At 45.4% G+C, this 16,012-nt stretch overlaps 1 protein-coding gene across 2 annotated transcripts; it reads left to right on the top strand.

Annotated features, from left to right (window-relative positions):
• The first annotated feature begins 475 nt into the window (after positions 1-475).
• Positions 476-16,012, top strand: LOC121291115 (interferon alpha-inducible protein 27-like protein 2A). Of its 2 annotated transcripts, none has more exons than XM_041212177.1 (5): positions 476-624; positions 4,928-5,017; positions 6,179-6,247; positions 13,968-14,129; positions 14,977-16,012. In XM_041212177.1, the coding sequence occupies exons 2-5, from the start codon at positions 4,951-4,953 to the stop codon at positions 15,090-15,092; spliced, it is 414 nt and encodes a 137-aa protein (XP_041068111.1). In that variant the 5' UTR covers positions 476-624; positions 4,928-4,950; the 3' UTR covers positions 15,093-16,012. The 2 variants fall into 2 exon arrangements, with proteins under 2 accessions (XP_041068111.1, XP_041068112.1); XM_041212178.1 differs by having other exon boundaries at positions 490-624; positions 4,915-5,017.

Here is a 16,012-nt window from a genome sequence, read left to right on the forward strand (position 1 = left end):
AGTTGGGTGATGTTATGGTGGTGGAAATTGGAAGCCTTAATGATTGTGCAGATATGTGGTCAGGAGCTCATCTCAGTTGAGATATGACACCAAAGTTACAAACGGTCTAATTCAGCATCAGAATTTGATAAAAGTCTTAGGTGCAGATAAAATATACTGTAATGGAGCTTTCTAATCCCATACATTCTACATTCCAACAACTGCAGTATCTAAGTGGAGGGGTTTTATCTTAAACAAGAAAAGGAGTTGATTTGGATAACAGAGGATTTCATTGCACTGCAAATGGTTTCCAAATACCTCTGTCAGGTACAATTGATTGTACCACTGTAAACAATTTTAACTTATTTTTCATTAAAAAAAAGACTTTGGGCAGGTACATAAATCTCAGTTTTGTAACCTCAAATGAAATGGACACACTTTTACCAGAAACGAAACTGAAGGTTGTTCTCCAGAACTGAAACTGCTATGTTTTTTTTGGAATGAGGCCAGGTTTGCATATAAAAACAGTGTCACCAGTTAGACATTTACTGTTCATTTCTTTTTTTACTCTGATCACAAACAGATTTCGGACAAATTGAGGTCAGGTATTTTTGATGAACGATTGCAATAATTTCTGAATAATTGGTGAGTACAACACAGCAAATGTTTTTATTTACTTTTAACTTTCTCAACTCAGTTTGAGTGGAGGGGTGTCTGGTGTTTATGTTGCAATCCTACTTGTTTTAATACTGCTCAAAATATCTCTGCATTTCCCCTCTTCCTTTTCTCTGCCAATTTCTCTCCCATTTTCCATCTGGTGTTCAGAAGCCACTGGTGCCTTTCTGGATCTGATAGGATGTCAGCTGTGTTGTGTTAGCCTCATCCAGGGTATGATTTTTATTGTGCACTATTTATAACAGAGCCTTAAAGCTTGTTCTTCAGAAGTAAGTTCATGGCTTTGCTGCACAATGCACAGAGGGAATCTCCCCTATTCCCCTCCCCAACCCAATAACCAGGCACATGAATTCCTAAAATGAGCCACTGGAAGCAAGTCTGGATTAGGAAGCCTGCTGGATTTTCTCTTTCCTAACTAAGAGATACTGAGGCCAATTGTAATGCCCCACCATCACCTCAGCTGAGATAATGCAGGGATTAAACCCAGTAAGACCCAACACTGAATTCCAAACCTTTCTCTTTGTAAGGGCTGTTTGGATCCGCTTGATGAATCTTTGACATGTCTCAATAATTATTTTTTTCAAATTGTGTTAATTAGCAAAATCTTCACAATGCGAACTGGTAATCGAGGCTGACCCGGCAGTGTCGCACAGCTCCTCAGAGAGAATGCTGCACTGACGGAGATGCCATCTTTTAAATGAGGCGTCAAACAATGTTGAAAGCATGTAAAGGGTTCCGAGACAATATTCGAAGAAGAGCAGAGAAGTTCTCCCCAGTTCCATTGAACATAAAAGCTGAAATGTAAGGTGGATCTATTTAAAACCATTGTAAGACCACATTGTGTACTGTGTACTGTTTTGAGCGTCTCACTGTCCTGAGGTAACAGAGATGCTGCAGCATTCATTCTCCAGGATGATACCTGGTATGAAAAAATAAAAAATAAAAAATATGAGAAACTGGCACTAGTTGTAGCTGGCAACCTATACTCTGGTGGAAGAAAGAGGTGGGAGAGATTATAAATCAGCAGCATTCGCTTCTCTCCAGACATCTACATGTGAATTTTCCAGCAGTTGTTGCCGGGTCTCAAAGAGGAGTGGGAAACTTGGCTGACTTTCCAAGAAAGTCGGCATCTAATGCCTTTGCCAATTCTTCAGCCACCTGGAGAGCCGCGAGCAACTAGCTCTACAAAAATTGGTAATCAAACCCCGGTTTTCTGGTGCGTTTAGTCTAGTTAACTCTGTCATTCTCAGCCTTGCCTTTGGAGCAGCCAGCATTTCAATTTAACTCAAGCAAAAAGGTTGTTTTCATCAAAATTAAAACCAAAATTGGTTCTCAAAAGCTGAAGCCAATTTGTTTCTCTTGAAATGAGGCCAGCAGCACCCAGCTTTAGAAAGAAACCTCTTAAGCACACCTTCAGTTATCACCTGTAACCTTCTTCCTGCAATTTGTGACTGGTGTCCCGTCTGCCCAACCAACCCTTAATGTGTGACATGCACTGGGATATTCCATGAGGTTATGAATGCTACATAAGTGTAAGCTTTTGTATCCCAGCATTTCCATACTCTTGTTTCATTTATCCATAAAATTAATGGGTATTATTTTTGCCTCCCATTCCTGCCCCAGCCCAACCACTGGGTATGAATAAAGATTGAGATTTAAGCAAAAATGCTTTTACAGACTAATGGTCCACTCCCCTATCACCCCCAAAAACTCATCCCCCTCCCACCTTCCCATGTAATCACAGAAGGTGCAACACCTTTACCTCCTTCCTCCTCACCGTCTAAAGGCTCAAATATTCCTTTCAGGTGAATCAACGTTTCACTTGCACCTCCTTCAATTTGGTCTACTGCATTCGCTGCTCCCAAAGTGGTCTCCTCTACACTGGAGAGACCAAACGCAGACTGGGTGACCGCTTTGCAGAACACCTTCAGTCTGTCCACAAGCATGACCCAGACCTCCCTGACATGTTTGTTGTTTGCCATTTCAACACACCACCCTGCTCTCATGCCTACATATCCATCCTTGGCCTGCTGCAATGTTTCGGTGAAGGTCAATGCAAACTGGAGGAACAGCACCTCATCTTCCGACTAGGCACTTTACAGCCTTCCAGACTGAATATTGAATTCAACAACATCAGACCATGAAATCTCTCTTCTACACTCACCCCTTTTTATCCCCTTTTTTCAATATTCATTTTAATCTTTAAATTTTTATTTTTTCATTTTTTAATTTTTATTTTTTATCCACTTAATTTTATTTTTGTTCATTTTCAGTTTTATTCATTGTTTTATCCCCACCTTTTATCCTATTTTCAATCTTTTTTCCCACCACCCCTCACCCCAGCCCCACAAGGGCCATCCGTCACTTGTTCATGTTGTTCTTTCCAGAGTGCTTACACTTGACCTGCTATTATCAGATTCTGCTTCCTGACCTTAATGCCAACATCAGCACCTCCTTTAGCCAGTACCACTATCATTAACACCCCTTTGTCCTTTTGTCCTTTGTCCTTTTGTCCATTACATCCCTCCTTTGCCTCCACCTATCACTGGCCTTCTACCCAGCTTCATCTGCTCCACCCCTGGAAGACTGTATAAATTTCATCACATTTTTCTTCCCTTTAGCTCTGAAGAGTCATATGGACTCAAAGCGTTAACTCTTTTTTTCTTTCCACAGATTATGCTGAGTTTTTCCAGTATTTTCTGTTTTTGTTTCAGATTTCCAGCATTCGCAGTATTTTGCTTTTATCTTTTAATAGCATGCTAGCCTGTTTAAGGCAGCCATAAACTGTCTGAATCAGTGTGATATTAGATACATTGGTTGTTGATGTGTGATATCATTGAGGACCATGATTAATGTGTGATACAGACTCAATGGATTTGGGAATTCAGTGAAACCTCTTTACCCAAAGAGTGGTAAGAACATGGAACTTGCTACCATAGGGTGTAGTTGAATTAAATAGTATATAAATTCATTTAAGGGGGAGATAGACAAACATATCAGGCAGAAGGGAATAGAGGGAATAGATTTAGATGAGAAAAGATGGGAGGAGGCTTAAGTGGAGCAGGAAGATTGGCATGGACTGGCTGGGCTGAATGGCCTGTTTCTCTGCTGTATATCCTCTGTAATCGTATTCTGTGTGATAGATCAGCTAGCCTTCTTCTGAACATCATTTTCATTTATAACATTATCTCTCTTATAAAAAATGCAGACATACAATACCTTCTGTCAGAGTGCATTCTTTCTTAATAAAGCTTTTTGTTGCAGTTGACTGATCTCAGTGCTACATGAACAAAATCTAGTGGTTGTTGTGTGCAATGCCATATACTTTCTGGTGGTTGGTGTGAAGATAATTGAGAAAAACAGAAGATAAAACTCTTGACCAAGAAAAGGAAAAGTGGATGGAACATTTTATTAAAAAAGTCTTTGTACATATGCACACACTAAAGTGTTAATTGCAGGCTTTTTTGATGACTATATTGCTAAATGGCACCCAAATCATGAAGCTCCCAGGTCTAACCTGATCAAAATGACAGATTGCAGCCGTGGGGCACTTGAGTTGGCCTCCCATGGGCTAGGAGGACAATTCAGCCAGAGTTTCTACTCACCAACTTGTGGTTCTTGCTGGAAAGTGTGCAAAATAAAAATCTACCCTTGTGTATCAGGACTTCACAGGAGGCTGTCTTGGCCCTTATTGTTCAATAATCTTCCAAAGCCAAATATTTTGACTATTATATGAAGAATATACTCACTTATTCATTCATGTGTGCTCTGCCTAAAGGCAGGAGTTTGGCGCGTTGTCTGCTAATGCTTCATCCTAAGCTGTTTTTTTACCCAGTGGTGGTTTGCCATTGCCTTTCACTCTCAGAGCAGAATGAGGAGGCAGGTCCCAAGTCTACCTCAACTGGAATTGGAAATAACCCTGTGCTGTTGGGTGTCACTCTAAACCACACACTAGCCATTTAGCCAACTGAGCTAACTGGCCCTCCGAAGAATGTGCTTTTTAAAATTTATTCTTTCATGGGATATGGGTGCTGCTGGTATGGCCAGAATTTGTTGCCCATCCCTAATTGCCCTTGAACCTAGCTTGCTAGGTCATTTCAGAGGGCAGCTAGGAGTCAACCACATTGCTGTGGGTCTGGAGTCACGTGAAGGCCTGACCACGTAAGGATAGCAGATTTCCATCCCTAAAGGCCATTAGTGAACCAAGTGGGTTTTTATGGAAATCGACAGTAGTTTCATGGTCATCATTAATAATACCAGCTTTCAATTCCAGATTAGAGCCACCCAACATCAGTTATGTTTCGTGGAACACTCAGTTTCTTCATTACCTACCTGCTATTTTCAAGCACACTTGCAGCCACAGGTGAGTTCTCAATTCATTGCTGTGAATGATACATTATCACAATATAATTAACCAACACAGACATTAATTTCTCTACCTATTGATATTACAGAAAATGTACAATTGGACACACAGTCCACCCATCACAGTTCCAAACAATTCCCGTGTCAGCCACCATTGATGTTATACCTCTGATAGGCAAATCCGAGGTCACATTGTCACCTGATATTGGGTGACGTGTCGCGTAATTATTTACTGTTACGTCCTGAACTTGTTTTTGATTACCCTTGGAGTTGGAAAGGAATTCCCAGAATTTTATTTTCCCTGATTGGCCTGTTTTCTTAATATCTGTTTCTTTCTGATGCGCCATGTGCCTGTTGAAGCACTGTAGAGCACTGGGAGCATGTTGTCTAGTTGCAACACACTTGAATAGAATGGAGGTGATAGTCTTTTTCTATTCATCTTTTTTGTATGTCCATCTGAGGTAAAAAAAATATGAATATGAGATTAAAATCAGATCATCCATGATATTATTAAGTGGTGAAGCAGGTTCGGAGGGCTGAGTGCCCTCCTCCTCTTCCTAATTTGTTCTATGTTCATATGTGCCAGCACTCTCTGTGTGAGAAAATAGACCTAACCACATTTACTTGCGCTTTCTTCAAAACTCTTTGCTTTTCCTTCATTCACCTGTCCAATCACATTTTGACTGTTGGCATAACTTGTCTCAATAACTAACATTGGAAGCGAAATCCACAACATCACTTGTCTGTGCAAATAGATCTCTCGTGCTCTCTCTTCTTAATCTCTCATATTTAGATAGTAGATAATGATAACCTTGTATCAATGGCCCCTTGTTACTGTAGGACTGGGTTAGGAAAGAATTTGGCTCGGTTACCATGGCTGAATAATCAGATGCCCTGCTGACACTCACTTCCTGGGCTCACGCACATGGTAATGGGTAACATTTGGAATCAGAGGGTAAATTATGCACCTCCATGTTGCTAGCATACATCAGGAATGTAAATCATGAAATTTTGTAACTATGATTTCCCACAGTAGCACGCATTTACCCACATATTTAATCATGAGTCAGCATCAACAGAAGAGAGGTGGGAAAGGAAATGGAGGATGATGAGAAGACATAGCTATTTAAACTTCTTAAAAATCTTCCCCCTTCTTCAGATCTTCCTTCAGATGAAGATGACAGCTGCGGATTAATGGAAGCGCTCCCTTACATTGCTATTGGTGGAGGTATGAACATCAGTTAATATTTCCAATTCAGAGTAGCTTGTCTCAATAATCCATGAATATATGATTCACCCAACAAAGGGATAGGATAGAATAATGAACAGGTATTGCAGTTATAGTGTATTATGAATTATTGAGGAGAAATCATGCTATGCAATCTCAGTATTAAACTTCTTTGTATGAAATTATGATGGACGGATCTGTAATACTTGTGAGAAAGGAACAATTGTGATGTATGTTATGGTTGTTTTCTAAAGGAGGAGTATGTATCTTTTTGTGTAAGCACACACCCTCTTCATTGGTTACCCTATTTCAGAGTACACAAATATTGTGCTCGAGTGAATGAACAATCTAGTTTCAGGCAGCTGCCATTCATGCCCTTAGTTACCATTCAAGATGCACATGAGAATGATTAGGTATAGGCTTCACAATCATTACTTCGCTCTGTTGCCTGTGGGGAAATACCTGGCTCTATTTGTCTTTTTGTACGAAGCTAGGCAGATGTCAAGAGCTCAGTGGAATTGGGGTCTGAACTGGCATCCCTTCTTACTCTGGCTAGTTTAAGTGAAAAGTTGTTCATTTTCAGGCTTGACTAGTGCAGGCGTTTTAATGGATAACATGTGAGTTCATACAGCAATATGGTCAGTACAGTAGAGAGGAAGGTTGCTCGCCTTTTATGTGCATGTGTCCATTCTATTATGGAAAATGGGAACAATACACAAGCATTTAAGTACTTATTCCACTAATAAATGCTGCAAATTAATTTGTGTATTTTCTGCAATATTATTTGCCCAAGAAATTGTTGGCCAATAAGGAAAACTTGTTGTTAAAACAGTTCTCAATTTTTCCCCAGGATTTTCCTCTTACTTTTCTTCCCCTTCCTCCTGAAATCTGTAACTCTTATTGGAGTCAGCTTCACAACTGCAGCTCATGCCTAACATCCAGTACTCTACCTCAGCCTCATGAACGAACAATGATGCTACACTCACATCTCACTGTCCCCACATATGCCCAGTTACTCAGCAGTGGCCGGCACATCACCCAAACAAAGCGCAGCGAAATTACTCACATTCTGCCCTTTCTCTTGTTGTCAAGGTGACAGGAAATAGGAGGGAACAGATTAGAACCAGTGGTGCACAATGAAGCCTGTTCTGCTGAGCCTTACAGAGGAGATGGTTATCCACAGCATGGAAGCCAGCGTGATGGGCTATCTGGCATTGCTGAAAATATTGAGGATGATAGCTGATGTCCCTTCTGATCTTCCTGAACACCTTCATCCTGCCATCTGCCATGATGAGCAAGCTGCTGATGGTGTGACCATAAACCTCTTGCTTAGTGCTTCAGCCACCGGCCCCCAGCACACAACCCCTCCAACCCACCCCATTCACTTTTCTCAAACCAACTATGTTCCCTGCTGATTTCCTGCTTTCAGACTCTCAAAAACTGCTGTCTGGCCAGATGCAGCAGCCCCAAGATGGAGGAGAGAGAGAGAGCAACAGCACAGCACTGATGAAGAGACCTCATCACTTGATCTGACACTCACAGCTACCAGCTCAAATACTCACATTGTATGCACCTTAGAGGTTAGTACAGGGTTAAGATCATCATGTGGTGAGTCATCCAGTCATGAGTGAGACACAAACAGGCCAACGGAAAAGGGTTGTTCATGTCCAGTTGCCTGGAGGGTAAGGTCGCAGATGTGTTCTGCTGCAGAGGATTTAAGCATGGATCTCAATGGAGTGGCATACAGCAGTCTGCTGATGGGCATTCACACAGAGACACTTAGTGCATTGGCTTACCTGCAAGACAGCTTCCTGTCACTGTCGAGGAGCGTGGAAGAGTCCAGCTCCAAGGTGCAAAGGGCATTGTACAGAGTTTGCCCTCTCTGCAGCCTGTGCTCCATCTCGCTGTTGAGCTATAGACCAAAAGGCACTGCCACTGCTGTCTCCCCACCTGCTGCAGTCTTAGTGTGCACAGGTCACCTCTGCCTTCCTTATGTGGATCAGACAACACTCCCTGACAAATCCAGGAATGCAACACAAAAGATCTCCAGGAACATTCCAGGGTACTGTTGTATGATGCTGCATGTGCCTACATACCATTGTAATATAAAGGTTTTCAGCAGAGCAAGGGTTAATGTGGGACTGGAGAATAGCGCTGTCCACAGTATGATGTATAGAATCACATGGTATTAGACTGAGAGAACAGTCTAGAGAGAACATTCTGGAAGCACCATGCATGACAGTAAGCTGGGATCTGTAAATGGTTAAAGATTAACAATGAACGGTTCATGTTTAAATATACAACTCTCACAATTTCATCATTGAAACATCTAAAGAACCCATATTACAAGTACTATCAGGCACTTCACAATCGAAAAAGTTGTCAAAAATTATCTTCCTGCAATTTAGGTGCCTGGCCCTTTAAGGACCCCAACGTACAGGTGACTGATGGACGAATACCAGTCCGCAAATGTAAGATTCTGGGAGGAATTTTCCCAGAATTGTACTAAGTGCAGTAGGGAGTGGGTAAAATGGAGTCCTACCCAATGACAAGATGGGTTTTCACGCAGTATTGTCCCGAGCCTGCCCCATTATTTATTCACTCCTGCAAAACATGCCTTTTCCATGGCGGGCGGACTCGCATTCTCCCGCCCACCATCACCCCGCTGTTGCATCACGCCAGCTGCCATCATTAAAAGGCAGCCGCCAGCGAAGCTCTCATCACCACCAGCTCACCACGGCTGCCCGGAGACATGGCCAGCAAAGGAAAAAAGATTGTAGTCCCCTCCCCCACCGTTTCAATGACCGGTCCCTCGAGCGACTGCTGGATGCTGTGGAGGCCCACCGGGATGTGCTCTAGCCCCACTCTGGCCACAGGATGGGCAGCAAAGCCACCAACCTGACTTGGGAGGTAGTGGTAGTGGTGGCCAGCGCGAACACCCTGCAGAGAGGACAGCCATACAAGGTGCCGCTAAAGGATGAACGAATTCCTCTGCTCTGCCAGGGTAAGTCACTCTTTTCATCACTCCCAACTCACACACTCACAAACCCATCACACATCCACAGGGCCCTCATTCACTGCCAGTGCAAGGAAGATCACCATTCAGTCTTTCACACACACCGTCATTCTCCTCACCCCGTCCATGGGAGAACTCACCACCCACACAGGCCAGGCATACTTATCATCTGTCCCAGCAGGCATGCTGATAAACTTTCCCCATCTCTATCCATGCAGGACAAACTGGCACACAACAGGAGGGAAAGGTCGCAGACAGGTGGAGGGATGCTGTCCTGAGTGATGTGTCTTCTTTCACAGGCCACTGCCATGCACTAACTATCTCCCCCTGCTTTCGCAGGCACATCTGCCAAACAACCGGCAGAGTCCACGACCCAGGGCCTCCAATCAAGCCCCAAAGAAATCTCTGAGAGGAATCTGAAGGTACACTCCCTGAAGTCCTGTCACAGCGCTCACCCACACCCTCCACCTGCACAGAGACACACACCTCAGTGGGACCTAACTTTAGAGTAGCCTCAGGATCACAACCTGGTGAGCACATCGCACTGTCTGATCCACACCAGGCAGTGGCAGGGTCTTCCCAGGTCCCTGGCTGGCACTCGGAGGACTGTTGGAGGCCAGAACGTTGCTGGGTCCGAGTCAGATGACGAGCCTCTGGACTCGGTCATGTCACTGTTGCTGGAGATGCAAAGGCAAGCTCGGGAACATCAGGAAGAGATGTCCGCTGCGCGCCTCAGATTGCAAAGCACGACAGAGGAGTCCATCCATCTTCAGGCTGAGGTGACAGTGTCGGCATGCCAATGCACCAAGGTCAACACTGGCAGGATGGCGGCCTTGGAGACCTTGGTCCAGGATGTCACTCTTGCACTGCTGCACAGGCTTAACTCCATCGCTGATGCTATATGCGTACACAAGAGGGGTGCTGGGCAGCTTGATCTCACTCCAGCTACCCCTTCCGCTCACGGGGTCAGCCAGGGGCCCTTGGGCACCCAGAGTGAGGAGGATCAGCAGGTGCACACTCCGGAGCCATCCACCCAAGTGACTCTGACAGTGACCTGCCCATCTGAATCCCCTCTTCCTGTGACCTCTGCAGCTCCATCTTCACAGGCCAAGAGGGATGCCACTGCCACACAGCAAGATCTCGAAAGCTGGCCAGAGCCCACCAAGTCTCAGCCCTCCACAGGACGCCTGCCAAAGTCATCACAGACAGGGCATCAGAGTCAGCAGGCTGCCTCCACCTCTGCTGTGGATAACCGGGGAGCACCAAGACATAGCGGCAGGGTTAGGAAAGTTAGGTAAAAGTAGCTGCACAACCTGGACACAGGTGTTGATAACTTGTACATATTGTTCACTATTGTCAATAAACTCCTAAGAATGTCTCCCTGCCTGTGGCTCCTTGTTCTGATGAGCAGTGTTTGTGTCACTCAGATGTGAAACCTTTCTGCACAAGAGAAAAGGCAGGTGTCTCAGTCCAGGGCCTCTTCCCTTTATCTGTGCAGCCTTCAGACCACAGTGATGGTCCAGCCTCACACTCCCTGGAAACATTACTGAGGCCTGCACCTTGGAGGCACTTGTCATTGCTGCCAGAATGTAATGGGCAGGCGCCACTGTGTTCTTGCTTTCTCTCTGTGTGTTCTCAGCACCTTTAAAGTGGGACTGGCCCTCATCACACCAGCATCTATGACCAGTGATGCTGTGCACCAGCTCCGAAAGGGCTAATGTGCTGAAGGCAGGCATAACATAAGATGCATCTAAAGTTTAATAACTGCGTCTCTGAGATGGACCTGATCATGGAGCGCAGCAAGCTGCCCTTCGCCAGACAGGAGTCTTACATTCTCAGAGACTATGTGAAGATCTATGGAGTGTCCTCACTGCATGTTGTCATCATCCTCCTGTGATTATGCGACTATTAGGGCCTCCATTGCATCTCCATGACAGAAGCATTCATAAAGAGAGTTTTGGTGCTGCCATAATCCAGACTGGAGTCAAACGTTCACAACTGCAATGTGAGGATGAATGGGGACACCTTACTGCAAGTTGTCATCATCCTCCACAAATCTAGCAGCTTTGAGGGCCTCCAGAGTGTGCCTACCTTGTCCAGCCAGTGCGAGAGCCTCATCCACGTCATGGTCCTCCTCATCCGAGGAGACCTCCAGCTCCTCCATCTCCTCCTCAGCCAGCTCGTCTCCCCATTGGAGTGCCAACTTGTAAAGGGTGCAGCAGACCTCGACGATGCATGACACCCTCTGCAGCCTGTATTGAAGGGCTCCACTAGACTGGTCCAGGCACTGGAACTGCATCTTCAGCATCCCAATGGTCTGCTCCACCAAGTTGCAAGCTCATTATAGCATCGCTCTGCTGCAGTCTGAGTCTGCTGCACAGGTGTCATCAGTCATGACCTCTGCAGGTGGCCCTTGTCCCCAAGGAACCATCCCTGCAGCCTCTGTAGACCCTGGAAGACTGCGATCGACCCAGGATGTAGGCATTGTGCACATACCTGGAAACCGTGCATACACCTGCAGGATGTTTCAGGTGGTCGCACACCAGCTGCACGTTGAGTGAGTGGAAGCCCTTGAGGTTGCTGAAGTCAACCGAGTGTAGAGACAGAGACCTGAAGACCACATGAGTGCAGTCTATAGCACCCTACACCTGTGGGAATCCCAAGATCAGGGTGAATCCAATGGCCCTTGCATCCTGGCTGTCCCGGTCCCAGGCAAAATGCACAAAGTTGTGTGCCATGGAGAAGATGACATCTGTGACCTGATGGATGCATTTGTGAGTGGCAGATTGTGAAACCACACAGAAGTCACCTGTGGAGCCACTGACATAGAAATTGAGCACCATGGTCACTTTCACAGCCACTGGCAATGGATGCCCTCCATGTCCCCTTGGCACCAAACCCTGCAGTAAGTGGCAGATGTGAGCCACCAGGTCCCTAGACATGTGCAGTCGCTGGCAACACTGGTTCTCAGTCATCTGCAGGAATGACAGGCGGCCTCTATAGACCCTGGTGTTGCTAGGCGCGACCAGCCACGGCTCACTGTCACTCCTGGGTAGCGTGTACGGGAGCCTCTGCTGCCCCTTCTACATGAGGTTGCTGCTCCTGCCTTTGCATAGACAGGAGTCTCAGTCACTCTCTCCTTCATCTTCTACGGTCTCTGCAGGTCATCAGATATTAGCTAGGTCACCAGGATTCATGATCCTGACATGGTCCTCCTGCAGCATGAAAGAGAGAGAGATGTGGTTATCATGGCTGTACTTAGCACCTTTCCTGGCCCTGTGTGACCGCCCCTTAACACTTCCCGGAGAGTGCTGGTCACACCTTGGGTGGCCAAAGATGAGTGCGCTGCGTGACTGCCCTGTCAACCTGCGACATGGGGGGACACTGGTCCAAACCAGGATGCTGAGATTGCAAGGGGCTGTGAGCGCCTCCGGCAGTGACTGATACATGGCCAGTGTTGGTGAGGAGATTGTACAACTTGTGCAGTCCAACTGCTCTGCGGTCCAATAAAGTGGTGGTGGACTCGAAGTCTATGCCAGGGGGTGGTGGATAGGGGGTAGGTGGAGTGGGGGGGTGGGTGGGTATTGTATGGAGTGCTTGGTGGCCCCTTGGTGCTACCACGTTGCTTGCATGGGTGGGCAGGCTAGGAGCCTGACCCCAATCATATCACTGTGGCTGTGCCTGATCTGTCTCAGTTGCAGAGGCATGGTCAGTTTATATAGGTGTCCCTAATGCGTGGCCACTTCCCTCACTTACCCTGACCCCCACCTTGATTGCCTGTGCGCGGGATGCAGCGCCAGGGCAGCACTTGACACCGCCCACCCCCCCAACACTGCCCCTCCCAACAGACAACGCCCCCGAGGCTGGCAGGCACTTGCCTCCGCCCCTCGGCACCCCTGAAGTCTGTAAACAACAGGCAAGCTGTGGAGAACACTGCTGCTCTCTCGTCTCTGTTACCCTAGAGTGAAGGCCGCCAAGTGCATGTTGCCTGTGTGCGGTTGTGAAACACATTGGCATGCTTTCCCCCGATGTGGACGGATGATATGGCAGGGTTCCAAAAGTCTGGCGGGATGGCCTTTTAACTATATGCTGATGTATTACAATTAGCTTTCAGTTGACTGATGGCGGGAAACGCGGCCCGCCATTGGCGGGCTGAGCAGACGATCGTGGCCTGTCTTCACGCCATAGTGAAGCAAATTATGCCATATTATCCACCCATGCCAACTATCTTGCCCAGTCGTGCCTAGCAACACCCAGGGCCTCAGAAAATTCCACCCTTTAGCATTGCATCAGCTGGTTAGACTGTGTACATCAGGATAATGCTGCTTCTTAGGCTTCCGGCATTTGCAAAGGACAGCCATGTGGGTGCCATTTTGGGCATGCCTCATCACATGCCCAAAGTCACTGGTACCACTGCGTGTCCCTGGAAAGTGATGCTGGGCTTCCATAGCGTGACCTTGAGTGGTGCTACACAACTGAACCTCTTATATTTTAAAAATATAAACTTTCATCTGGTACAGTTACCATTTTAGCTCCATCACTACCAATAACAATTACCGTGTGCACCTTTGAAAATGTTTTCTTCCGTTTAGGTAAAATAATTTGCTGAAATCCTGCAATAACTGTGCATAAAACTTATATATAGTTGAGGAATGGTTAAACACAATTTTATTGAATGCTGTATTATCTTTCCATTGGACATAGGAGCAATTGCACTAGGAGGTCCTGCAGCTCTTGGAGCTCTTGGGTTTACCACAAAGGGGATAGCAGCAAAATCTATTGCGGCTTTAATGATGAAAGTCGCTGCGTCTCTGAATGGTGGAGGGGTGGTGGCAGGAGGTTTGGTGGCAACTCTTCAAAGTCTTGGTAAGTTATATAATTGTTTGTTGTACCAAATTAGCGTGATACATCCTTTGTGTTAATCCAACCATTCTTACATGCATAGAAACAGAAACATAGAAAATAGGAGCAGGAGTATGCCCTTCAGCCCTTCGAGCCTGCTCTGCCATTCATTATGATCATGGCTGATCATCCAACTCAATAGCCTGCTCCTACTTTCTCCCCATATCCTTTGATCCCTTTTGCCCCAAGGGCTATACCTAACTCCTTATTGAAAACATACAATGTTTTGGCCTCAACTACTTTCTGTGGTAGCGAATTCCACAGGTTCACCACTCTCTGAGTGAAGAAATTTCTCTTCATTTCAGTCCTAAATGGTCTACCACATATCCTCGGACGGTGACCCATGGTTCTGGACTCCCCCACCATCGAGAGCACCCTTCCTGCATCTACCCTGTCTACTCCTAGGTTTCAATGAGATCCCCCCCTCATTCTTCTGAACTCCAGCGAATATAATCCTAACCGACTCAATCTCTCTGCATATGTCAGTCCTGCCATCCCTGGAATCTGTTACTGTGATTTCACATCTCAGCATCGCGTTACATTATACTTGTTGCTGGAAGATTGAGAGAACTCCCACAGAAATTAGTGTCTCTTATATTTCGTGGGTATAGTGACACAGTGGTTATATTGGTGAAGCACTGATTCAGAGGCCTGAATTCAAAACCCACTAGCAGTGGTTCAATAAATGCTGGCCTTCCCAATGATGTCCATGTCCCATGATGAATAAAAAAAAAACTGTTCCTAAATTATTACATTAATCATTCAAGGAAAACACTAGCAACAACTAAATAATTGTGTTTTCTCTCAACAGGGGCAAAAGCTGGAGCAGCTTCCTTGGGTTGGCTTGGAGCTCAGGGTGGATATTATTACCATAAACACTTTGTGTGTGGAAAAAATAAAAAGTCAACTTCAACAGATTCACATTAAAGAGCACTCAAAGTGGCATAAAACACAGGAGCAGAAATAAGGCCATCGAGTCTGATCCATCATTCAATCATGGCTGATAAGTTTCTCAACCCCATTCTCCCGCCTTCTCCTCGTATCCTTTGATCCCTTACCAATCAAGAACCTATCTTCCTCGGTCTTAAATACACTCAATGGCCTGGCCTCTACAGCCTTCTGAGGCAATGAATTCCATAGATTCACCACTCTCTGGCTAAAGAAGTTTCTCCTCATCACTGTTCTAAAAGGTCTTCCTTTTACTCTGAGGCTGTGCCCACGGGTCCTAGTCTCTCCTACTAACAGAAACACCTTCCCCACGTCCACTCTATCCAGGCCTTTCAGTATTCTGTAAGTTTCAGCCAGATCCCCCCTCATCCTTCTAAACTCCATCGCGTATAGACCCAGAGTCCTCAAACGTTCCTCATATGTTAAGCCTTTCATCTCTGGGATCATTCTCGTGAAGCTCCTCTGGATCCTCTCCAGGGCCAGCACATCCATCCTGAGATATGGGGCCCATTGCATTAGATGTGCATGATTTTATTATAAATAAAATAAAATAAACTGTAGATTTCAAACGGTTTATAAAGCAAAGAAAGTAAGGGTATAATTAATTGTGTGTATATGGCCTTCTTCTGATCAATGGTTCTCTGGTTTTATTCTACATCATATTCACTCACCAAGAGATTACATTGAAATGTTAGCAGCCATTTCCTGGTGCGTAATTTTTTGCTTTTGTTAACTATTGTAGGATTACATTGCTGGTGAGCTGTTTTCCTTTTTTGCTGTTTTAACTTGGTGAGCCGAACAGAGCTAACGTAATTTATGTATAGTGCTGTCTGCAGGCTTCAGCCCAAGAATAAATAATTGAACCTGAGTAAAGAATAAAATGATCAAGTTAATGAAAA

This window comes from Carcharodon carcharias, chromosome 19, assembly GCF_017639515.1.
Source record: "Carcharodon carcharias isolate sCarCar2 chromosome 19, sCarCar2.pri, whole genome shotgun sequence".
In the NCBI taxonomy this organism is placed as follows: domain Eukaryota; kingdom Metazoa; phylum Chordata; class Chondrichthyes; order Lamniformes; family Lamnidae; genus Carcharodon; species Carcharodon carcharias.

What these genes read in the sequence shown, in the direction of transcription:
- LOC121291115 (XM_041212177.1), top strand. Translation starts at nt 4,951, where the DNA reads ATGTTTCGTGGAACACTCAGTTTCTTCATTACCTACCTGCTATTTTCA. An exon ending in TTACATTGCTATTGGTGGAG is followed by an intron (nt 6,248 to 13,967) that starts GTATGAACATCA and finishes CATTGGACATAG; the next exon opens with GAGCAATTGCACTAGGAGGT. An exon ending in GGCAACTCTTCAAAGTCTTG is followed by an intron (nt 14,130 to 14,976) that starts GTAAGTTATATA and finishes TTCTCTCAACAG; the next exon opens with GGGCAAAAGCTGGAGCAGCT.